At 35.7% G+C, this 25607-nt stretch overlaps 1 protein-coding gene across 2 annotated transcripts; it reads left to right on the top strand.

Annotated features, from left to right (window-relative positions):
* Positions 1-1658: 1658 nt before the first annotated feature.
* Positions 1659-24671, top strand: LOC110720573 (kinesin-like protein KIN-6). Of its 2 annotated transcripts, none has more exons than XM_021899613.1 (19): positions 1659-2432; positions 2534-2733; positions 17733-17856; positions 17954-18048; positions 18155-18290; positions 18913-18978; positions 19215-19277; positions 19562-19612; positions 19793-19875; positions 19970-20087; positions 20872-20920; positions 21024-21199; positions 21296-21853; positions 22046-22192; positions 22290-22383; positions 22490-22581; positions 22732-22829; positions 22974-23052; positions 24133-24671. In XM_021899613.1, the coding sequence occupies exons 1-19, from the start codon at positions 1977-1979 to the stop codon at positions 24229-24231; spliced, it is 2784 nt and encodes a 927-aa protein (XP_021755305.1). In that variant the 5' UTR covers positions 1659-1976; the 3' UTR covers positions 24232-24671. The 2 variants fall into 2 exon arrangements, with proteins under 2 accessions (XP_021755305.1, XP_021755304.1); XM_021899612.1 differs by having other exon boundaries at positions 22284-22383; positions 24133-24669.
* Positions 24672-25607: the final 936 nt, after the last annotated feature.

The following is a 25607-nucleotide window of genomic DNA, read 5'->3' as shown; positions in this document are numbered from 1 at the left end:
TTCCTTTTGTAATTATATTGTTATTTTTGATGAATTTGTAGTTATTCTTGATTTTTATACTAATTATTGTTTGAGAAAAAGAGTATTTTTATAGCGTAGTAACTAAATGAATTACTATATAACAAAAATTGCATACTCTCTTTATCAAAAAATAAATAAAAATTGCATACTCTCTATACCTCTAAGTGTAAGAGCTCCGAGGGATGCCTTGCCTTGGGCATTCTCAAATGATGGCTTGTACTCTCCACGAAGACTTCTTATATGCTAGTTACGCCGTTACGAGTTGCAATTTTGATCTACTTCACCAAGTTTGGGTTGGAATTTGGGGCCTTGATGTTTCTCCAAAGGGCAAACATCTCCTTTGGCGAGTGTGCATAAAGACGCTCCCTACTAGAGAGTTGATAGAGACTCACCAGTTGCTTGACCAAGATGCTTGTCCTTGGCACGGTCTGGCGAGTGAATCAACAAACCATGCTCTTTTTAAGTGTGGTTGAGTGCAAGATTTGTGGGAGGAAAGTGGTTGTGCATAACTATTGCAACATGATGGAGAAGATATGGCTGAATTGTTGGCTCAGTGGATGGAGGTAAGCTTAAAGCAAAAAGTAGCTTGGCATGGGTGATTTGTGGCGAAAGGAATTTGAAAATATTTCAAGGCAAATACACTCCAAATGATGTCTTGTTGGCTAGACACTAGAGACTTGTGAAGGAAAACGGTGAGTATAACAAGAAGATTTATGCCACAACCCCAAAGAGATTTAAGTCAAGCAAGACATGGGTAGCGCCACCAGTTGGAAGGGTAAAAATAAATGCTGATGCAACGTTGAGAGAGGAAGGATGGGTGGGGTGGGAGCGGTGGCCAAAGATCATGAGGGGGAAGTTGTGTTTGATGCAACAAGGAGAACACAAGCCTGCTGGTGGCCTTCGGAAGTAGCTGAAGCAAAGGCACTCTTGCTTGCTGTGAAACTTGCCAAACAACATGGGTTGGAGGAAGTAGTATTGGAGTCGGACTGCCAGGTTCTTGTGCATCATCCCTCGAAAGCTACCATTTGTCTTTGAGTTGTAATTTTAAGTCTTTTAGTTGGTCTCATTTAAAAAGGGATGATTATTCTATTGCACATCACCTTGCTAAGCTAGTGCCGTTTGGGATTGAACAAGTGCGGGTGAATCATTGCCCTTCAAAGTTCTCTCCCTATGTACTTTCGGACTATCTATACTATATATTAAAAGGCGTTCCTTTTAAAGAAACGATGCCACGTAGCACTCTTCAATGTATACCCTAAACCTCAAACAAATAAATGCTACATACTTACCATCTCACCCAACTTTTATTAGTGTTTTAAATTTCACATATTTAATATTATATATTCCTTTTAAATTAGAGGTTATTTAATTTATTTTTCACAAGATTAGAAAATAAATACATATGAAAAAAAAAACATCCGAGACAACGCCCAAATCACACACTAGCTATACAATGGTTGAACATAATTATTAAATTAAAGAAGTACAAACTAGCAATGCGGGACATTGCCCGGAACACACACTAGTTTATCCTTAAATTAATGCATTAGCTCGATTTCCCTTAAAAATAAAATAAAATAAAATAAAATACTATGTATAACTTTTTGCTTGAAAGTACATTTTTGCCTTAAGGGCCTGTTCTGATTACTGAATTGATTGAATTTGAACTGAACTAAATATTTTATGAGAAAAGAATATTAAGATGTGAATTGAATTTATTAGAGCTGAATTGAACTGAAAATAATTTGAATAGAACAGACCCTAGTCATGGTATTTTTCGGGTAGGAGGCATCACGGCTCTGGATCAAAGTAGGAAAAAAATAAATAAATAAAAATGTAAACTCACAAATAGGAGACCAAGTTCAATTGAGTGACGTTAAAGATTTCTGAATTCAAATTTTCGTTTCTTCCCCCCTTTCTCATTTCTCAACGATACACCAACTCAAAAAAGCGAGATGCAGAGAAAAATGGAGGAAAGCAGTCCACAACAATGTCAGACCACCGTCACAATCCGCCGGAATCCTCCCCGGAGAGCAAGACCCTCCGCCTCTAAGACCGCCGCAAAATCACCTTCATCTCATTCTCTCTCCTCCAAAAATCTCAACATCCCCAATTTTCCACTCGATGACATCTTATCAATAGATGTTCAGCTCTTACAAAACCCTAAAATTCCATCCCCAAATCAACCAGATTCCTCAAATTCTCTCAATGTCTTCCTCAGAGTTCGCCCCCTTCCAATTGCTCCTTCTAAATCGAAACAACCCATTTCGAAAAAACCCAGTAAGAGTTGCCTTACGATCAATGACGATTCTCACTCTATTACGATTATTCCCCCAATTTGCGATTCTAATAGGTTGAAGTCTGAAGTTTACAACGGATTTTCGCATGTTTTTTCTTCAGATTCTTCTCAGGTTTGTTGTTTGAATTTCCCCTCGTTTTTAGGATTTCCTTATGTGATTGATCGATTGATCGCATAATTTTTTAAGTGAATTGTGGTTATATATATGTGTAGGATGAAGTGTATGATAAGCTCATGAGACCTATGGTTGAGAGGTTTCTAAATAAAAAAAGCGGGCTTTTGGCTGCTTTAGGGCCTAGTGGTTCTGGGAAAACTCACACCGTTTTCGGGTCTGTCAACCAACCCGGTTTGGTTCCTCGTGCTCTTCGCCACATTTTCGATGCTGAAGCCAGTAAATCGTCCATGATATCGAGGTGATTATGTTCACATTTTGCTTTTTGAGGTTCAATTAATAGTACTACATATAGTATTTGTGTGAGATGGTAATTCGTTTTTTTCTCGATGTTGCTCTTTAGAAGTCTTTGTTGTGTGATGTTATTAAAGGTAGTTCTGTGCTTTTATGATAATCCCTTTTGTAGGTAACTGCTATGGATTCATGTAAACATATTTAGATGGTGTTATGAGTGTTGCAAACTGAAGAAAGAACCAGAAAAATATAGGAAGCTTTTATTGAACTCCATTAATGGCAGAGAGTAGTAGCTTCATTACAAAGATGAAAGGAGGAAAAATAGAATGAGAGAAAAAATATTGAATATATTCAATGTAAAGAATAATACAGTAGCTTATATATTTGCTATGTATTTATTACAACTGACTCAAGCACTAAAAGCATCTAACTAGTTATGCTGAGCTAGCAACGGGTAGTTTGTAACAAACTAACAACACGTGCTTCACACCCCCCCTCAAACTTGGGATGGCTGAAACATACCAAGTTTGGTCTTCAAGGCTTCAAACTGACCTGAAGGCAATATCTTTGTCATAATGTCAGCTGAGAAGTAAAAGGTAAATAAGTGAGCTGGAGCAGACCTTCTAGAACCTTCTCCCTTGTGAAATGACAATCAATGTCAATATGCTTAGTCCTTTCATGGAATACTGGGTTTCTGGCAATGTATAAGGCTGGCTGACATATTGTCACAGTGGAGCTGCACAGGCTTCAAATCTCTTACACCAAGTTCACCAAGAATTCTGACTAGCCAAGTTACTTCTGAAGCAGCAGAGGCCATAGCCTTGTATTCAGCTTCTGATGAAGACTTAGAAGTGGTTGGCTGCTTCTTAGACTTCCAGCTGATAGGAGAGTTACCTAGCATCATCACATAACCTGAAATTGACCTTCTTGTATCAATACAGGTTGCCCAGTCTGAATCACTGTAGGCCTGTAACTTTAGATCCAAACCACCCTTGAACAGAATGCCCTGTCTAATTGTTGCAGCAACATAGTTTAATGTATGATGCAGAGCCTGTAAATGAGAACTTCTAGGAGCTTGCATAAACTGACTTAGGTTCTGAACTGTAAAAGCTAAGTCAGGTCTTGTGTGTGTTGAAAAATTTAACTTTCCCACTAAGCACCTGTAATGAGAAGGATCTTCCAATAAATCACCACTGCTAGCTTCTAACTTCAGATTAAATGGTAATGGAGTGACAACAAGCTTGAAACTTGAAATTCCACATCCTTCAAGTAGCTCTCTAGTGAACTTAGTTTGTGACATAGTGACTGCATTATCTTCATATCCAATCTCCATCCCCAAGAAGTAGTTCAGAATTCCAAGGTCCTTGATGGTGAAAGTATTGTGCAGATGAGCCTTCAAGAAATTAACTTGATGTAAATCATTTCCTGTGAGATTATATCATCAACATAAACAGCAACAATTACTATTGAATTTGCTATTTGTTTGATGAATAAAGAATAATCATCTTTGGATTGAACATAACCCAAAAACTTTAGTTCAGAAACCAGCTTCTCAAATCATTGTCTGCTGGCCTGTTTCAAACCATAGAGTTATTTTCTCAGTTTACACACTTTGTTGCTAGGATTTGGCACTCCCTTAGGCATCTTCATGTACACCACTTCATGCAACTCTCCATGAAGGAATGCATTATTGACATCCAACTAGAAAATCTGCCAACCTTTGTGCACAGCCAAAGCTATAATACATCTGACAAAAGCCATCTTGATTACAGGAGAAAAAGTCTCCTCAAAGTCAATACCATACTTCTGATTATATCCCTTAGCAACTAACATGGCTTTAAACCTTTCAATAGAACCATCTTTCTTCAGCTTGACTTTAAAAACCCATTTTGACCCTATTACTTTCTTCCCTTTTGGAAGATCAACCAGAATCCAAGTCTTGTTCTGTTCCAAAGCTTGTAACTCTTTCATCATAACCTCTTCCTAGTTCTTGTCACCAGCAGCTTCTTTATAAGACACAGGCTCTTTGACAGATAACACCTTAGCAATCATAGCTTTGTGATTATCAGAATAAGAAGTAAAAGCCACCAAATTACACCAGTGAGCTGTATGAACAACTGCATTCCCACAGACATATTTATCCATCCAAGCTGGAGTTTTTCTTGGTCTTGTGGACTGTCTAATTGTATTAACACCTTGAGAAAGATTAACAACAGTAGATTGAACATTAAGTTGTCTAGAGCATGTCACTTCAGAACTTGTTATGTCACCAACTGGAGCATTTTGTTCAATGAAAACAACAGGAATAATATCATAAAAAAAGAAGGAAATGGTGTATGAGCTGGAAGAAAGAAAGGTGTGGGATTTGGATTTGGATTTTCTGAAAGGTGAAAGGGAAAGTGTTTCTCATGAAACACAACATCTCTTGACACTGTAATTTTTGTAGAGGACAGGTTTAGAACCTTATACCCCTTGTGAGTAGGTGAGTAACCAATGAACACACTAGCATCAGCTCTAGAATCCAGTTTTGATCTATGTTGTTTTGGTGTTGAGACAAAACATAAACACCCAAAGGCTCTTAAGTGACTGTTATTTGGTTTATGACCATGTAACCTTTCATAGGGTGTTAAATTACCCAAACTCTGAGATGGCATCCTATTTATCAGATATGAAGCACACTGAACACACTCACCCCAGTAGCTCATAGGAAGCTTTGACTGAAAAAATAAAGCTCTTCCCACTTCTAACAAATGTTTATGCTTTCTTTCAACTACTCCATTTTGCTGAGGAGTGTCACTACAACTTCTTTGATGTAGAATGCCTTTGGCAGTATACAACTGCACAATTTTGCCTTCACACAACTCCTTAGCATTATCACTCCTTATTATTTTCATAGAAGCATCATACTGTTTCTCAACATAATTAACAAAATTAACCAAAACATCAACTGATTCTGACTTAGATTCGGCAAATGAACCCAAACATTCCTTGTAAAATCATCAACTATTGTCAAAAACATATTACACTTATTATGAGTCATAGTCTGATAAGGAACCCAGACATCAATGTGTAAAAGCTCAAATGGTGCAGAAGACTTTATACTACTATGAGGAAAAGAATTTCTATGTTGCCTAGCAGCAGGACAAATACTGCAGATTATATCACTTGAAACTCTACCACAATCTACACTATCTTGCACCAGATTCAACGGACTAAATGGCAAGTGACCCATTCTAAGATGTAACAATTTAGCTTGATCTATAACACTAGTACAAGCAGTACCTGAAGATTCTGTAGCTGCTGCTCCAATTCTTATTCCTTTACCAACTTCAGCAAAATACAAACCATTCCCTACTTTACCAAGAACAAGTGGAGGTGTCATAGAGTGTTGATCCTGAACAACACACATATTACATTTCCCATCTTGACAAAGCTTACTGATAGAAATCAAATTGAACTTGAAACAAGGCACAAACAACACATTTTCAAGAACTATATTCTCACTCAACTTAACTATACCAACATGTGTTACTTGAACCTTAGACCCATCAGGAATAGTTATGAAATTATTTAAGTCATTAACTACCCTATATGAATCAAATAAATCCAAATTGTAACACATATGATCACTTGCACCACTATCCACAATCCAACCAGAACTATAAGCAGATGATAACATACAATAGTTACCTGCAAAGAGAGCATTTCCATCACCATTTTCATTCATTGACTCTTCCTTCTGTGTGTGTGTGTTGAGAAAACTTCTGAACTGACTGAGCTCTTCCATAGTAAAATTACCAACATCAGGTGCAACAGATTGTACAGGAACCTCAAGCAAACTACCACCAGAATGATTCTCTTGTTACTCTGAACTTGATTATAACCAGTTTGCCCCTTGTAACCAGGTGGAAATCCATTCAACTGAAAACACCTTTCCATACTATGCCAGTCATCTTGCAGTGATCACAAAAATAATTGATTGTCCTTTTCACTCCACCTCCTCTATTAGACTGATTGATTGTCCTTTTCACTCCACCTCCTCTATTAGACTGATTCTGCTGGAAACCTTCTCCTCTATTAACTCCACCTCTACTAAAACCTCCTCTATTATACTGATTGCCCTGATATCTGTTATCAAACCTCTTTGCGGCAAAAGCTACAGGTTCAACATTCTTCTGAGACAAATTACTTAGTTCTCTGTGCCTCTCTTCTTGTAAAACCATCTTGTAAGCTTGTGCCAAAGTAGGCAAAGCAGGCATCATCAAAATATTTGATCTAACATTTGTATAATTGTTAGTCAACTTCATCAAGAAAACCATCAACCTCTGATCTTGCTGAACTTTCAAGTACTTTTGTGCCAAATTACAGGTACAACTGGAACAAGAACATACAGGTAATGGACAAAGATTATCCAATTCATCCCACAACTTCTTAAGCCTGTTATAATACTCAGAAATAGAGTCTTCATCTTGACTAGCATTAGCCAAATCTTGCTGTAGCATACAACTGTGCAGAAGAAGCATGCCTAAATCTTTCTTCCAAATCCAACCAAATTTCTCTTGCTGTGTCAACAAACAAAATACTACCAGCAATCTGTGGATCTAAAACAGCTATAATCCACACTATAATCATACTGTTACACCTATTCCATGCCCTTAAAGTCACAACATCAGTACTAGCAGGTTTAGACAATGTTCCATCTACAAACCCCATCTTATTTTTAGCTGTTAAACCAATGATCATGGACCTCTTCCTATTACCATACCCATTACCATCAAAAACACTAGAAACAAGCTTCATCCCAGTAAAGTCAGAAGGATGCAAGTAATATGGACTAGTTGGATCTTGATTCAAATAAAGAACTCTATCATTTCCAGCCATTTTTAAGAAGCAATTACACAAACACAATGTGTGCACAAAAAATTCAGAATCAACAACCTCAATTAATTCAATCGATTCACTCAGCTAACAAACCCAGAAACAATTTGTTTTAATCAGAATAACAATCAAACTCAGACAAACAGAAACAATTTCGAAACAGAAACAATATTGAAGCAATCAATCAAACCCAAAAAATCAGAAGAAAAAACTCACAAAAAAAAAATTCGCCTCAAGAACTTCGCACAAACCAGAATCACAATCTTACTGCTCTGATACCATGTTGCAAATTGAAGAAAGAACCAGAAAAATAAGGAAGCTTTTATTGAACTCCATTCATGGCAGAGAGTAGTAGCTTCATTACAAAGATGAAAGGAGGAAAAATAGAATGAGAGAAAAAATATTGAATATATTCAATGTAAAGAATAATACAGTAGCTTATATATTTGCTCTGTATTTATTACAACTGACTTAAGCACTAAAAGCATCTAACTAATTATGCTGAGCTGGCAACGGGTAGTTACAACTTGTAACAAACTAAAAACACGTGCTTCACAATGAGGAAATGTATTAGTGTTATGAAATTGTGGGAAAACGAGTACAATAAGTTTAAATAGAATCATTCTACTTCTCTAGGTACTGTTTTGAATATATATGCTTGTCATGTTCTGCGTTGTGTAATGATAATTTGAGAATAGATAGACTATAAAGTGGCTTGGCCTTAAGGTTTGGGGGAATTGTCACATATAATCGGAGTGATTTTGCAATTATGCTAGCTTCGTTGTGCGTCAATTGACCAGATTGGTAAATAAAAAAGACCCCTAGTGACAATTTGGTAAAAAAACGTACTCCTTGGTAAAAAAAAGTTAACCAAATGCGACAATTTGGTAAAAACAATAAACTCCGGCGACATTTAGACCAAAAAATCTAATTTTTTCCGACAAACTCTTTAAAAATCCTAATTACATTTTAATTTGTTTTTGTGTTTTAAATTTATTTTCCCCTTTTAAAATTTTGAATTAATATGTCATCTCCTTTTTATTTTGCTAAATTCCGATACCAATTTATTTGCAACCCTTTCAAAAACATTTCGTTTATAGGTGGTATGAACATTAAGTGAAAATTGATACTGTTAGAGCTCTCGCAGCGGAATTGTGACTTCTACTAGATAATATGAAACCGATACCTCACAAAGATAAACAATATATGGGATAGACAAATAACCACTATGAAGGAAATAATAAATATAAGAAAAAAACTTTCTTAATGCTAAAACTTTTGACGTGAATAAAAATGAATAATTTTTTTTAAAATTTATTTCTACATTGTGATTCTGCATATTTATAATGAATATAATGCTAATTAAACAATGATTCAGATTGTTTCTCTAACAATCACTAATATTGTTTCTTTTAATTAGCAAATTAAAAACTAAACAAAAGGTAATCGTCCCTATTACCCTCCTTATATTTCTCTCCTCTTATTAGTTCCTTAATTTTCTCATAATTCTCCACCTCGTTCATAATTTGAAAAACATTCAAATATTGGACGAACAAATTGCGTAGGTCGTATCCGGTTGCACCATTTTACAATGACTGCCTACGTACCCTCGACCGGGATCAAACCAATCGTAGTTCCATTTATTTCTTCATGTAGTAACTAACATGAAACAATGTTGAGCAATTCCAAACAATGTTAGAACTTACTTCCTGAGACAACTTTGGTCAACATGTCTGCAGGGTTTTCATTTGTATGCACCTTCATAAGAGAAATACTAACTTCCTCTATGACATCTCGTACAAAATGATACCTTACATTTATATGTTTGGTACGAGCATGATGAACCTGGTTTCGGGCCAAATGAATAGCACTTTGGCTATCACAATTCAGATTCACACAATCCTGCTTCAACCCCAAATCATCTAGAAGTCCCCACAACCATAAAGCTTCCTTAACTCCTTCTGCCATTGTCATATACTCGGCTTCCGTCGTAGATAGAGCCACTGTAGCCTGTAACATTGATCGCCTGGAGCACCATGTATTTTAAACACATAACCAGTAGTAGATCGTCTTCTATCTAAATCACCAGCATAATCCGAGTCAACAAAGCCACTTATTTGACATGTATCTCCACCAAAGCATAAACCTTTGTCAGTGGTACCTTTCAAGAACCGTAAAATCCATTTCACTGCTTCCCAATGTGCTTTACCTGGGTTCGCCATGAACATACTAACAACACTAATTGCTTATGAAATGTCTGGACGTGTACACACCATTGCGTACATTAAGCTACCAACTGCACTAGCATAAGGTACATTATCCATGTATGCCTTATCTTCCGCTGTAGTGGGAGATTGTTTACCAGAGAGTCTATAATGTGGAGCCAATGGAGTCACCACTGACTTAGCAACTTTCATTCCAAACCTATCAATAACCTGCTCAATATAGCCTTTTTGGCTCAAGAACAATTTTCGGCTTGATCTCTCTCTTTTAATCTCCATACCTAGTATTTTATTTGCAGCACCCAAGTCTTTAGTCTCGAACTCTTCACCGAGTTGAGTTTTTAACCTATCTATCTTCACCTTGCTTTTTGAAGCAATAAGCATGTCGTCTACATACAATAGGAGATAAATATAATCACCTCCACGAAGTTTGCGAATGTATACACAACAATCGTAATTACTTCTGGAAAAACCTTGTTTTAACATAAAAGAATCAAATCGCTTATACCATTGTCGAGGAGATGGTTTTAATCCATAAAGTGATTTCCTCAAGCGACATACCTGATTCTCTTTACCCTCAACCTTAAATCCCTCAGGTTGATACATACAGATTTCCTCATCCAAGTCACCGTGTAAGAAGGTCGTCTTCACATCGAGTTGTTCCAGCTCAAGATCTCCATGAGCTACAAGACTCAATAGCACCCGAATAGAAGTATGCTTTACCACTGGAGAAAATATCTCATTGTAATCAACACCTTCTTTCTGTGCAAATCCCTTGGCCACTAACCTGGCCTTATACCTTATTTTATCTAACTTGGAAGGATCCTCTTTTCTTTTATACACCCACTTACAACCAATAGCAGTCTTTCCCACGGGCAATGGGACTACCTCCCATGTCTTGTTTTTATGAAGAGATTGCATCTCTTCTTCCATAGCAACCAACCAACTCTCGCTATCCTTGTCTTTGACAGCTTGTTTGAAGGTGACCGGCTCATCATCCTCCACTGAGAGTGCATATTCTACCAACTTTACCTGCCTGTAATGCCTAAGAGGTTTTAACTGACCCAAACTTTTGAACTAATTTATAATTTCTCTTTGGCTTAGTGGATGCCAAAGAATTCTACCGCTGCTGTTGTAGTACATGTGCATTTTCCTGCTGAATCTCCTCATGATCCTTATCATCCTCTTCCTCATTTTGAGAAACACCAGGATGCTCCACCTGTACATGACTAGAATCTTGTTGGTTTTTAGATTCTATCTCCACCACTTGAGTATTTATGGTCATTCCAACATCACCATCATCAGGCACCATAGCTTTCGATAAAGCTACCATAGATCTTTCATCAAAGGTCACATCTCTGCTAATTACAAATTTAGAATCTTCTACACTCCAAAGACGATATCCTTGAATCCCTTTTGGATACCCCAAAAGATTGCTTTCTTGGCTCTTTCGTCAAGCTTATTATCCTTAACATGACAATAAGCCGTGCACCCAAAGACTCTTAGTCTCGTGTAATCTGCATGTTCCCCTGACCACACCCTATAAGGCGTGTCACCATCTAAATAAGAATGTGGGGATCGATTTACTATATAACAAGCTGTAGCAACCGACTCCGCCCACCATTCTTTGCATAATCCAGAATTAGAGCGCATGCACCTTGCCTTCTCAAGTAGTGTACGATTCAGTCTTTCCGCGACTCCATTATGTTGTGGTGTGTCTTTGACCGTCTAGTGTCTCACAATGCCTTCATGATCACAAAACTCCTTGAAAGCTCCTTCTGTGTGTTCGGTACCATTATCAGACCGTACACTTTTAAGCTTTCGACCTGTTCTGTTCTCAACCATTGCTCTCCACCGCTTGAAAATGACAAATACCTTATTCTTATGCTTAAGAAAATAAACCCAAGCATATCAAGAATGATCGTCAACAAATGTAACAAAATACCTGGAACCACCTTTGGAAGAAACTTTAGCCGGACCCCAAACATCTGTATGCACATAGTCTATTAATCCTCTGTTCTTGTGCTTGCTTGTAGAGAACTTCACCCTGTGTGCTTTTCCATACACATAATGCTCACAAAATTCCATTTGTGGCTTCTTCATGTTCTTCAACAAACCTTGTCCATTAAGTAATGATAGACCCTTTTCCGACATATGCCCAAGGCGCATGTGCCATATTCTCGTGCATTCTGTTTGGTCTTTACTTCCACCAATTCCAACTGCTAAATCACCTGTAATGGTTATCCCCAAAAGAGGATAAAGATTACCGTGACGAATTCCCTACATCACTATCAAGGAACCACGAACAACTTTTAAAATTCCATTCTCCAAGACTATTTTGCAACCATTTTTCTCTAATAAACCAAGAGGTATAAGGTTCTTCCGCAAATCTGGAATATATCTCACATCCTTTAAGGTTATTATTGTTCCATCATGCATCTTGACTCGGATAGTACCTAACCCGACAGTCTTACAAGCATGATCATTTCCCATCAAAATAGTACCACCATCCAAACTCTGGTAAGTTGTAAACCACTTCCTGTTTGGGCACATATGGTGTGATGCACCTGAATTAAGCATCCATTTACCGGATATCTCATTGCATTGTTCTGAAATCGAGTAACAATAATCATCCTCGTCATTTGAGACAAAACTAGCTTCTTGTTTTTCATGTTGTTTTCCTCTAGAGTTGTCGTTGTTGTTCTTCTTGATTATTACCCTCTTAGGGCAATTAGCTTTAAAATGACCAAGCTCGCCACATTTAAAACACGGTCTTTCCGCAAGAGGTCTAGATTTTGATCTAAACTTTCCTCCCTTGCTTCGCCCTCTTTCATTAGTCCTTCATCTTTTTGCAAACAATCCCTGAGCTTGTTCGTTGTGTTCTCTTCCATTACCGGACATCATTCCGCTTGTAGCAACCTTTCGAAGGTCATCCGCTAAAAGCGATGTTCTAGTTTCATCCATGGTTAGAGTATCACCCACAAGCATCAATGTTTGAACAAGATTTTCATAGGATTTCGGTAATGAAAGCAATAACATGAGTGCTTGGTCTTCCTCATCTACCTTCACGTCAATATCCTTCAAGTCTGATATAATCCTATCAAACTTATTAATATACTCCCGGATTGAGGTGCCTTCATCCATCTTGCATGTATACAATTTGGATTTTAAGTAGATCCTATTTGTTAGAGTTTTTGTCATAAAATTAGTCTCTATCTTTGTCCACACTCTAGCGGCTGTTGCTTCTTCATTTACCAAGAATGCAATGTCCCTCTCAAGGCATAAGATTATAGCTGCTCGTGCTTCAAGATCTAACTCTTCCCAATCCTCATCCTTCATGTCCGCGGGTTTTTGTTCTTTTCCCGCCAATGTCTTATGCAACTTTTGTGATACAAGCAAATTTTTCATTTGCATCCTCCAATAGAAAAAATCATTTTTACCATTGAATTTTTCGATTTCATATTTCCCAACTTTAACCGTTCCACTAGTAGATGCCATTATAATTAATTTCAAAAAATCAAAAATTTTATCACTTAAGATTTTGACGTCGGCTCTGATACCAATTGTTAGAGCTCTCGCAGCGGAAATGTGACTTCTACTAGATAATATGAAATCGATACCTCACAAAGATAAACAATATATGTGATAGACAAATAACCACTATGAAGGAAATAATAAATATAAGAAAAAAACTTTCTTAATGCTAAAACTTTTGACGTGAATAAAAATGAATAATTTTTTTAAAATCTATTTCTACATTGTGATTCTGCATATTTATAATGAATATAATGCTAATTAAACAATGATTCAGATTGTTTCTCTAACAATCACTAATATTGTTTCTTTTAATTAGCAAATTAAAAACTATACAAAAGGTAATCGTCCCTATTACCCTCCTTATATTTCTCTCCTCCTATTAGTTCCTTAATTTTCTCACAGATACTTAGCATGCTTTTTTTCTTGAAATTGTTATTCCATAAAAAGGTTGATAAAAAAAAAAATACGAAAACGAACTAAATTAAGTATTCGTGAGTAATTTGTCGGAAATTTTTGTATTTTTGGGTTAAATGTCGCCTGGGATAATTTTATTTACCAAATTGTCACGTAGGGTAAACTTTTTTTACCAAATTGTCGCCGGAGTCATTTTTTTACCAAATTGTCGCTAAAGGTCATTTTTATTTACCAATCTGGTCAATTGACCTTTCGTTGTGTGTGTGTGTGTGTGTTTTTTTTTTTTTTTTTTTTTTTTTTGGGGGGGGGGGTTGGGGGTAGTAAACTATTAAAATTAATACTACCTATAATTTACCTAACAAAGAAAAAGGATGACTACCTTCTGTTTACTTTCTCTACTATTAATTAGATATCAAATGAAATTGTATGAGGCTTGACTCTCCCTCAATTAAGTCGCTTGGTATAGGCGTCGTTGGAAGCGCGCCTATACGTTAAACATGTGTGAATATGCTTGACACTCATAGAAAGTGGGAATTGAGATATACGATTAGGGACAACCATAGGCAACAACGATTGACCTGTGAAGGTTACACCTCATTTACAATCCATGGAATTACTAACTCCATATGGTTCGGAACCACGAAAGGAGGATCGGGGATGATGGTACGAAGTGAGTCCTGGAGTCACATTCGCCCGTATTGGCCTCTACTCGATTCTTATAGTGAAAAGTGATTCCTGCGATCTCTAAGGCATGCAAATAAAGATTCAATTTAATCCAAACTATTATTATGCTAAATTTGTTGAATATTAATGCAACATATAATTCTAAAGTATTTATGATCACTTAATTAAATAACAAGATTAAGAAGGAACCTAAACCGGTTGTTCAAATATCTTATTAATCGTGATTTTCAATTACATATTCCCTTTAACATGTAATATGGTGATCATAAAAATATAATAAAATAAACATTAATATGGAAACAATTTAACAATAATAACGTTAGTCAAATCAAATAACAATAACCCTAATCATGATACTAGCAACAAGAATAATAATAATAATAAGAGTAATTAAGTGATTAATTACCCTTTTCCAAAAAAAAAAAAAAAAAGTGATTAATTACCCATTTTACACATTTCCTTGAATTGCTACATCATGAATAAATTGTTGGTAACTTAAATAAAAATATAAATAAAATGGAAATAAAATTAAATAAAAAGTAGAGTTGATTTGGTCCAAACCCTCAGTCAATTGTACTTTTCACGCCTTGGTTTAAGGACGGAACCTCGGGTGTTGTATGGACTCTTTGGAGTGCTTAAGGGAAGTATAGTGGAAGATTAAGGAAGGCTAGAAATTAGGTTTAAGCAAGAGAGAGAAGAGAAAAGGTTTTGATGTATAAGAGAGGAAGAGAAAATGATTTGGTGTAGGGAGAAAGAGAATGAATTTTGGTGCCCCAAACTACAGAAATGAGAGAGTATTTATAGAGGAAACGAATAGGGGAATGCATGGAACCATAGAAGAGATACGAGCCGTGGAAAAAACCTAGTTGGGCACCGTGACACGGTGCTGTCCACTCTGGCACGCTACAGCACACTGCATCGTGTCACGGTGTACAATTCTGCCAAAAAATGTGTCCAAATTCATTTTACCGCGTGAGAAAAACGCGGAATAGACACGGGAAAGCACCGTGAAATGGTGAAGAGTACCGTGTCACGGTACAAGGCACCGTGACACGTCAGCTTGTACCGTGACGCGGTGTTTAAGGTGTTGCGCGGTAATTCCAATTTTTACGCGTTTTTAAAACTATGATTACTTTTGATCCGTAACTTGGAATAAAGCATATAATATATCGTTGGAAAACCTATCAAGTCTACTTTCCAACCCACTTGGAATAAGATCAAAATCTTTTGTAGATTTTAAGATATGGCCATTTTTAGTGAAAGGGTGTTAGTTTTGGGCCGAGTTTAGTGTTTTGCTCACATCTTCTTCATTTTAAATCGGAATTGGGCTTATGATATACCGTTGGAAAGCTTATTTCAAGTTCACGGGCTATCGAACCAAATAATATTTGGATCAAAATTATATAGCCACATTTAGGCTTCGCTCGAATTGCGCCTACGTTAAGCATGTTGTGAATATGTTTGACACTCATAAGAAGTGGGAATTGACAAACGATTAGGGACAAGGAAAGTAGGGAGCCGCCAACAAGTTTTTAAGGAACTTGTAAACCGTTCACTGATCATTTAAGGCAACCACAATTAAGGGACAACGAAGGCAACAACGATTGACCCGTGAAGGTAACACCCCATTCATAATCTATGAGATTACTAACTCCATATGGTTCGGAACCACGAAAGGAGGATCAGAGATGATGGTACGAAGTGAGTCATGGAGTCATATTTGGCCGTAATGTCCTCTACTCGATTCTTATGGTGAAAAGTGATTTCTGCGATCTCTAAGGCATACAAACAAAATATTCAATTCGCTCCAATCTATTATTATGCTAAATTGGTTGAATATTAATGCAACGTATAATTCTAAAATATTAGTGATCACTTGATTAAACAATAAGATTAGAAAAGAACTTAAACCGGTCGTCCAAATTATCTTATTAGGCGTGATTTTCAATCAAATATTCTCTTTAAACATGCAATATGGTGATCATAACAACAATAGAATAAACATTAATATTGGAAGCAATTTAACAATAATAACGTTAGTCAAATCGAATATAAATACACCTAATCATGATACTAGCAATATTAAAATAAAATAAGAGTAATTAAATTAATTAATCACTCACATTCCGCGCGTTCCTTTAAATTGCTACATCATGAATAAATTGTTAGTAACTTCAATAAAAAAATATAAATCAAATAGAAATTAAATTAAATAAATGTAGATTTGATTTGGTCCAAACCCTCAGTCAATTATACCTTTCATGCCTTGGTTTAAGTGTAGTACTTCGAGTATTGTATGGATTCCTTGGAGTGCTTAAGGGAAGAATAATGGAAAAATAGGGAGGCTAGTGTTTAGGCTAAAGAGGGAGAAAGAATGATTTGATGATCAAGCTTGTTGAAGGCGGTGAAAGGTTGTTCATCATCGGGTTTGGTGTTTGGGAGACATTTTTAGGTGTCTACACCACGAAATCAGATTAGCTCGGTTTTGTGATGTGAACACGAAAAGAAGAAAATAAGTAATGGTTTGGGAAAATGGGCTAAGAATTAGGTTAGTTTATGAAATGTATTGGGACTGAATATGGATTTAAGTACTCCAAGATCAAATATTCAACCCGACTAATAATGGCGGTGAAAGATTGTTCATCATCGGATTTAGTTTTGGGGAGACATTTTTAGGTGTCTACACTTGGGTAGGCTAATTGATGCTTTCATGCCGTGTTTTTTCCAGTTTATTTATAACCGAATTCCACCTTACTTACAGGAAGAAATTGGAAATAATGATTTTAATTGTTTTCTTCTATTACGGAGTAATAAAATAGCGAAACTTTTTTTCTAGACTTTTATTCCATTATTGATGTGATTACTCAATTAAGTTTTTAGATATGAATATCATAAGCTTTAGGATAAGGGGACTGACTGATATTCTTGAAACCTTTTTCTTTTTTTCTTTTTTTTTTTTTTTGGTTGCAACATGTAAGTATCTTGGTCCAGTCACAAAATCCTAGCTTTGCTCTTATTACTATGTACATTTTCTATTGGTTAGGCTAATATTTCAGTTATATTATGATGATGTAGAACCTTAACTATATGGTGACAGCTGGAAATCTCATTTGTTGATTTTGTTTAATTTTTTCATCATTTGTAGGTATATCTGTCACTTATCATGGAAGCAATCTGGAGGATAAAATTTTCAGGATCTTTTCAGTTATCTTGTGTCATTATGAATAGATAGAGGAGGGCTTATTGGTTTTTTTCCTGTGGTTCTATGCAGGTCATTTTATTTATCCATTTTTGAAATTTATTCTGAGAAAGGAAAGGGTGAAAAGTTGTCAGATTTGTCTCCAGATGGATCTGATATCTACTTGCAACAATCTGCTGTTAAAGGCCTTAAAGAGGTAAATTGTCTGTTTTAGTAATCCATTCACGCGGTGCTGAATTATATGACTCTTTTGTCTTCTTTGATGCATTTAAATGGTTTATGTACTTAAACAGGTTTTAATCAAAGACGTTGCACAAGCAGAATATCTATTAAACCATGCAAAATCAAAACGTGTCACTGCAATGACAAACTCTAACAGTCAATCCAGGTTGGTGAAAATAACGTCACTAGTTTTGGGAATTGTTTGGCTAGCCTTGGCTTTGGAGTTCTTGTACCCATCTCTGTTGCTCATATGTATGTTCACTATATTGTAGCCGCTCACAATGCATAATTAACATTCGCTGTACTGTTGATGAGACTGTGGGGAGGAGTGAATCTATGCCTAATGAAGCTGTATTGACTTTTGTTGATCTTGCTGGTGCTGAAAGAGAGAAGAAAACTGGAAATAAGGTGAGCTACTGTATTTTGGAGCACATTATAAAAACTATAAATGACAAGAGAATATTGTGTTGTTTATTTGCTCAAAACGTTATTGCCAAAGCAGTAATTTTTTGTGTGTGCCTTGATGAATTACTTTACACTGAATATTATTCAACGTGACTTGTATCTTTGTTGTAATAGTGATTTCTTATTTTGTTGTGTATGCCTGATGTTAGAGTACTGTGCTGATGTTTCTTTGTATGCAAGATCCTTGTTTCTTGACTACTATTATTGAGTTGACAACAACATATCATAATAAATATATATTGACCTAAGATATAAGCCAAGCGAAAGTCATGACAAGGCTAGAATTATTCTATTTTGTACTTCGGCATATGTGTCAAAGTGTATTTTGGCCTTTGGCATAGAAATGCCTACCAAATTTTTATAGTTTATGTTGAAGTGGGTCTTGGATTCTCTGGTAGAGACTAAAAAAACAGCAGTGCATACATACTATATCAATGTAAGTTGCAAAAGTCTTTATTTATGATAAAAAAAAAACTGCTGTAACAAAACTGTAAAGATGCTTTATGCAATAATGCTCATTAATGTGGTTAATTCTGTGTTGATAGTGTACTCTATCCTTTTGCAGGGTGGAAGGCTACTTGAAAGTAATTTTATCAACAACACATCAATGGTATTTGGGCTGTGCCTTCGAGTATGTTGTCTGAACTTTTTGCTTGCATTCTTTGTGGTTTCTTACTTTCTTTAATATTCCACATATCTTCCCCTGCACATTGACCAATTATTAACAAATTAACACTTAAGCTACTAGTAGCCTTTGTTATCTTTTTCTGTATATCTGCAAGAAGATTCTATTGAAGTATTACATTTATTCTGTGGGTATTGTCATTCTTATGCTTGGTGATTTTGCACTTCTATCATGTTTGCTAGTCATTATTGGAGCATCAGAAGAATCCCAAGAAACCTATGCAGAAACACTTCCAGAGCTCATTGGTAACTCTCATTTTTACAACCTTTTGCTTTATTATAGTTACACACTTTTTTTTTTTATAAGATATAGTTGCACACTTTTAAATCAGCTTTAACTGTATATTTCTGCTTTTATAAAGTGAGTATCTAGATATTCACAAATCATCAGTTTGTGAATGATAAATGAGAATTATCTCCGGGAAAGGACAGTATTCAAATTGTTTGTACTCCGTATATTTTTGTTCTAGACTCTCTGTGTTCTATGTGACTATGTGATAGAATACTAACCTTTCTTTGATTTTTAAAAGCTGACTAGGTATTTACGAGATTATATGGAAGGCCGGAAGCGTATGGCTTTGGTATGTCATCTCAATGTCCAATGTCTATATTCATGTTCTCCTTTATCCCTTGAGAGTTTGTTAAAAAAAAGGCTGATTGCGAATCAAAAACGTTAAATTGATATTGTTACAGTCTAATACCAGATCAACAGCTATACTACTTGATTCAAGTAACATTTGGCTGATCTTGATTATTTCCAGATTTTGACAGTACGACCCGGGGAAGAAGATTACTTTGATACATCCTTTCTCCTTAGACAGGCTTCACCATATATGCAAATTAAGTAAGCATTAATAATTTTATTTGCACTTAATGCATCATTACATGGTATTTTTAATTTATGGTCTAAATCTCTCTCTCCCTATTATTCTCTTAAGGTTCTGTGACGTGGAAGAAACTTCATATTTACCCCGCAATAAGAAGCGCCATCAGACTATTGGCAATGAGCAGAAGAAAAGAACAAAGTTGACTAGGACTGAATCTGCTGTTTGCAGGGTATGGAAATTTGTTCTGAATGTTGGTTGCGCTTATATCTGTATGCTCTACATATTGCTAAATGTGGAGAGCCTTTTGTGAATTGTTTCTATTTATCAATTCATTATATTCTCCAAAACAAAGAATAAATGTGTGCTCATGAACTTAGTCACAAGGCAAAAGAACTGCTGAATTATGGGTGCATCTTTAAGTTGACTTCTGCCTTGTTTAAATTAGTAAGTGAAAATACAGTATTCACAAGTTAGTCAAAATAAATATTGTGTAGTCTAAAAGTGGATGGACGACTAAACTAGTTCTGGTAAATCAAAATTCACACATGTAGTAAGGAGGTATTCTGCCTGAAGGTTATCTTTGAACCTATAGATGTCCTTATTTACGTTTGATACTGCTATTATTGCTGTTTATTATTGTCACTACTTCTTTGATCATACAGAACAATGATTGAAGTCTTTATGTTTCTCATTTGAGTCATATAAGTCATTTGTTCAATTTAAGCAGCTTTTAGACTATAAATATGTGTAAAATCATCGTCGTCCATCGCCATCATCATTATTCTTTACTCGTTTATCGTGGTTGTCCAGCTTCAAATCTTGACTTCAGATTTTCTTGATTCAAAATCCTGTAGCACGAAATTATTTGACAGATGAAGACGTGCATTAACTCAACTTTCTGATTGCATTGCTCAATATGTACTCTTGATGCTTGATGTCTTGGTCTCCATAGGTTTATCTTGATTGAACATAATCTTGCCTTACTTTTTAATGTCTTTTTAACCCTTTTGTAGAATGATGCCGAGACGACTCATAGAGATTTAGAGGACTCCCCCAAAGAAGGTCAGTGAGAATGCATGCTCCCATTATCCCATATTTGATATTTTATTGAGCTCTCTCTCTCTCTCTGCATTGTTCTGCACTGAAGCCACTCTATCAATTTCAGAACTTAAAACTTTAGACAACTCTTATGGAAACAAAAGACCTTTACAAAGAGTGGATGAGAATTTACTTCCCAAGGTTGACTCTGCTAATTCAAACATATATAGGCAGTACTATGTCATGCAAGGATTTGCCAAGGCTCTGTGGTCTGTGTTGAAGCAGTATAAGGAGAGAGTCAAGGTTAAGATGCTTACTTTAACACTTTTTATTAGTAGTTTGCTTGTAATGCTTTCATGTGGCCTTAACCCCTCTTGCATTTGTATTTATTGGAAACAGACCATGGAAAAAGATATTGATATTCTGAAAGAGAATCTCAGGATCGGAGATGCTAAATATCTCGCGATTGAAAAAGAACTGCTCGATCTAAAGTCTCAACGTTCATATCAAAATCAAGGCCCTGGTGTGGCTAGTTATTCTATTGGAGGCCCTAATTTGGAATCCAGATTCAGTGAGGAAGAATTGTCAGATACTGTAAAAGTAGTTTCTGCAGACATAAAAGGGCTTGCAGAGCTTGCAAATCTTGAATGCAAGGAAATTACAATCTTGCATACATCAGGGGAAAAATGTACTACTGTCCATGACTATGAACTAGAGGGGGTGACAATGCCAGAAGAAAAACATGAGTACTCTAATTCTGAATGCAAATCTAAGAATTTATCCTGGGAAAAAGATGTACATTTTGAAGGTGAAGTTGGTGACCCTTTATCACCAGAAGCAGGGTGTCAGTGTACTGATTTTGAGGGAAGACCACCTGGAAATTCTAATCAGGATAAGGAAATTCGGTCTGGATCAATAAAAGAAAGCCAAGGGTCTGGATCCATTAATGTTTCAAAGGTTTGGACTTGTTTTACAATTGATTCTGGTTGTAGGTGTTTTGTTTCCCCTTTTCTTTCGACAGCCCTCATCTCTTTGTTTTACATATTTCAGGATACAGTACTAATCATTCTTTTAATTTAGAAAATAATATAGCAATAGGTGAGTTTATCCACATCAGTTGGTAATTAGCTATGATTTTGTCTTGTCTAGATTTACATTGGAGATTTGCCTTCAGGGCCAAAAGGTTATCTTTCAGTTGATGAGAGTATTAATCCTGATGTCATCTTGACAAGGCCCTCTTACAAAGCTAACTTGTCTTCTCCTGATCTAAAAATGTCTTTGCCACAAAGTTATCAGGTATGTATCTAATGGTCAATATTTGACGCTCCAATTTGTATTACTTCAATGATCTCAATCAGCTGTTTGGTGTTTTCCCGTTTTGCTTAAGGTACAGATTTCACTGATGGAATGTGAAATATCCCATGACACGAGCATAAGTGATCATCACGAGAAGGATCAAAGGAAGGAATGCGATAATAAATCAACAGGTGTGGTTACTTCTCTTATATATCAATATATTGCTGTAATAATTGTAGAATGAGCTGCAACCCTTGTTCAAATAAATAATTGTAAATATCTGTTTAATTTCTTCAGATGCTGCTGCTTGTCTGTCAAGGTCACATGTCTTGGATCTGATAGATCAAGGTGAAAGTTGTGGCTGTGACACAAAAATTGAGAAGGATAAGGTAAACAACGCTTCTTTTTGTAAAAACCTGGAATAATACTTGCCAATCAATCAAAGCCTTAATCCCATAAGTGGAGTAGATCTGGAATAATACTTGTGCATTCTGTAAAAGATACCATGTCATTTAGTCATTGTTCCTCTTCTTTTGTAGGAAAATGTGGCAAGTGTTCCGGGCAGCAATTTTAACTCTGAGCTGGAAACGAAGGAAGCTTCTCATTCAAAATCTTCAAAAGCTGCAAGGCCTAAAAGGTAAACAACTTGACATATTTCATCATTATTTCGCCTTCATGTAAACATTATTTGATATTTCATTTGTTCCTTTCCTATCTTGTTTGCCAATATCGCTCTTTCTTATTTTTTTTTACCTTCTTGGTGATGATATGTGATCATTAGGCGTCTTATGCCAGCTTCATCATTATTGTTGAGGGATGCTAGCAGCGTAGATGTTACAGATGAGATTGAAAAGCTCAAGGTATTATTTTTTTTTCCCGTTAAATAATTTTCTGAATCGCACACTGAAATGCTTAGAGTAGGAATAGGATGTCTCATTGTGGCTTGTAATGCTGTCTTGCATCTTGTAATTATTTTCATTGCAAATTCCATGAGATACTTGTTGCAAATTTATGTGGCTTGTGGCCTCAGCTCCTTACCTTAGTGCTCAGAGATGTTCGATGAGTTAAAGATTCATCATAATCAACAGAAAATACTAAAAGCCCAACGATGTTTACAATTTCAAACATAATAGATGCCCTGTGAGTCAACATAAAGTTAAGTCAATGTTTGAGATTTCAAGAAGTCATGTCCTCTCTGTCAGAAAGCTTGTCCGGTTGCCTTAAACCATATATGATGATTTACTTGGAGAATATATGCTAGGTTGTTGTTCATGAAAGCTTTTGTATGGTAGTCTCAGATAATTCTGTTCCGATATTGTCGTGAGTTGTGCTCCGTTTACATTGTTTTTGGATATCAGTAGTAAATGGAAGGGGAGGGGAGAGGGGAGGGAAGAGGGGAGGGGAGGGAAGTAGAAGGGAAGGAATCTTTCTGAATCTTTTCAAATTTAGAATTGGGGTTTTGGATTGTCCACAGAAGAAGGATGATGCATCCCTCCATTTCCCTTCCGTTCTCTTTCTCCATTCCATTTTCAAATTACTCATCTAAACACTGTATTAGTCTCTATTTAACCTGCCATATTGCATTGTTAGTCAAAGTTTTGACTTCAAATAAGTTCTTTGTGCTTGTGCTCCCATGCTCCTTGAGTCCTTGAACAGTTGAGTTTCCATAATGCTACCAATTTCCCGGTCTTCTTGAAAATTTTTAAAAGTACAGTTGTAAGGTGGGTGAGATGAAATCATAAATAATTATATTAGACATTTAGACTAGCATCTAGCTCCAGCAGTATCAGAGGTGCATGCCATGCCTTGAAAATTTCCAAAATGCTGTTGCTTATGTTATATTGTTATTGTTTTAAATCTAAATGTGCCCTTATCTTTACTGAATCATGAACAACTTGTCGGTCCTATGTAATAACTAATAAGTATGGCTGCCTTTGCAGGGAGGTAGAGGTGGACGAAAGCTGGTTGAAGATGACCATAAAAGAACCACGGGTAGTGCCTCTCTTATGCGATTGCTGAAGAATCATCTACCTCGATAGCCATTGCTCAATCTCTTAGAGATGTTGGGTAAGCTTGTAAAGATTGAGCTATCATTTTTTTTTTTTTTTTTTTTTTTAATTGTGCTCCATAGTGGATATGGAAGTGTTTATTAAAGATAGTCCACATCACATGTAACCCTGCAAATGACTTGTATATACATATATCATCGTACTAATTTTTAGCTTGTAATAGAGGACTAGTAGATTAATTTTGTTGTCAATTTCTTTTGGCAGAAATGTTCAAATTATCAGATTGTAAAGCCAATATACGAAATACATAATATCGTTTTCGTAATACTCCATATCTGGTTGATCAGTGTTTGGAAAGCAAAAGTGGAAACTTAATGTTACAAGTTTATGGGAGAGCGAGATCTAATGTTATGAGTTTGCTGTAATTCTGTTATGTTTGGCATAAGTTAAGTTAATTGTTACAAGCCGGAAAACAATATCACAATGAAATACGGAGTAGTATTATGGTTGTGACTCTTGTGAGCATGTCGGACTAGGAAGTGTTCTCTTCACCCTAGGGCTCGTGAAGATTGAGGAAAATGTGGTGTAAGGCCCTATGCACTACACCTTACAAAAATAATGCGTGTATTCAGTAAAAATAAGTTTAATAAAATTAATTTCATTTCAATAAAATCAATAATTTTAAAGAAGTGATATAATAGAAATTTAGTAAAAATAATTTTAGTTTAGCAAAAATAAGGTGAAGAGAACGGGGCCTAAAAAATTATTAGAGTTAGATTAGACTTTAACCTAGTTACGTGGAATGGGTTAATTTGTATAGTTCCCTATACTATGAGGATAATATATTACTCAGACAACTCTAGAGCGCAAATTTTAAGATGCACCATGGTGCTTATAAAAATAGGTGCACTACGCCTATATTATTGAACATTTAGTAAATAAATCTGAACAATTGCAAAATTTGAACATCGAAAATTTTGAACATTTAGTTAAAAAATCTGAACAATTGCGAATTTTGAACATTTAGTAAAAATATTTGAACATCGTAAATTTTGAACGTTTCGTAAAAAAATTTTGAATAATCGCAATGCACCATGCCTATATTTTTGAACATTTAGCAAAAAAAAATGAAAATAACAAATTTTGAACATTTAGTAAAAAAAACGGAACAATCGCAAATTTTGAATCATTACGAGTCAGACAAATTTTGAAAGAAGTTTGTCTGACTCATAATAATTCAATAGTTTGTAATATATAAACTGAGCATTTACTGTATACAAAATGAACATTTCTTTATAAAGTATGAGCATAAAAATCGCATGTTTATGTTCAATTTTTGTGACATTATCATATTGTTTTTACTAAATGTTCATTTTTTTGTAAAATGTTCAATTTTTTTTATTAAA

Source organism: Chenopodium quinoa, unplaced genomic scaffold (genome assembly GCF_001683475.1).
Source record: "Chenopodium quinoa cultivar QQ74 unplaced genomic scaffold, ASM168347v1, whole genome shotgun sequence".
In the NCBI taxonomy this organism is placed as follows: Eukaryota; Viridiplantae; Streptophyta; class Magnoliopsida; order Caryophyllales; family Amaranthaceae; genus Chenopodium; species Chenopodium quinoa.
Note: the sequence above shows the minus strand (reverse complement) of the source record. Positions and strands in the feature narration are given on the sequence as shown.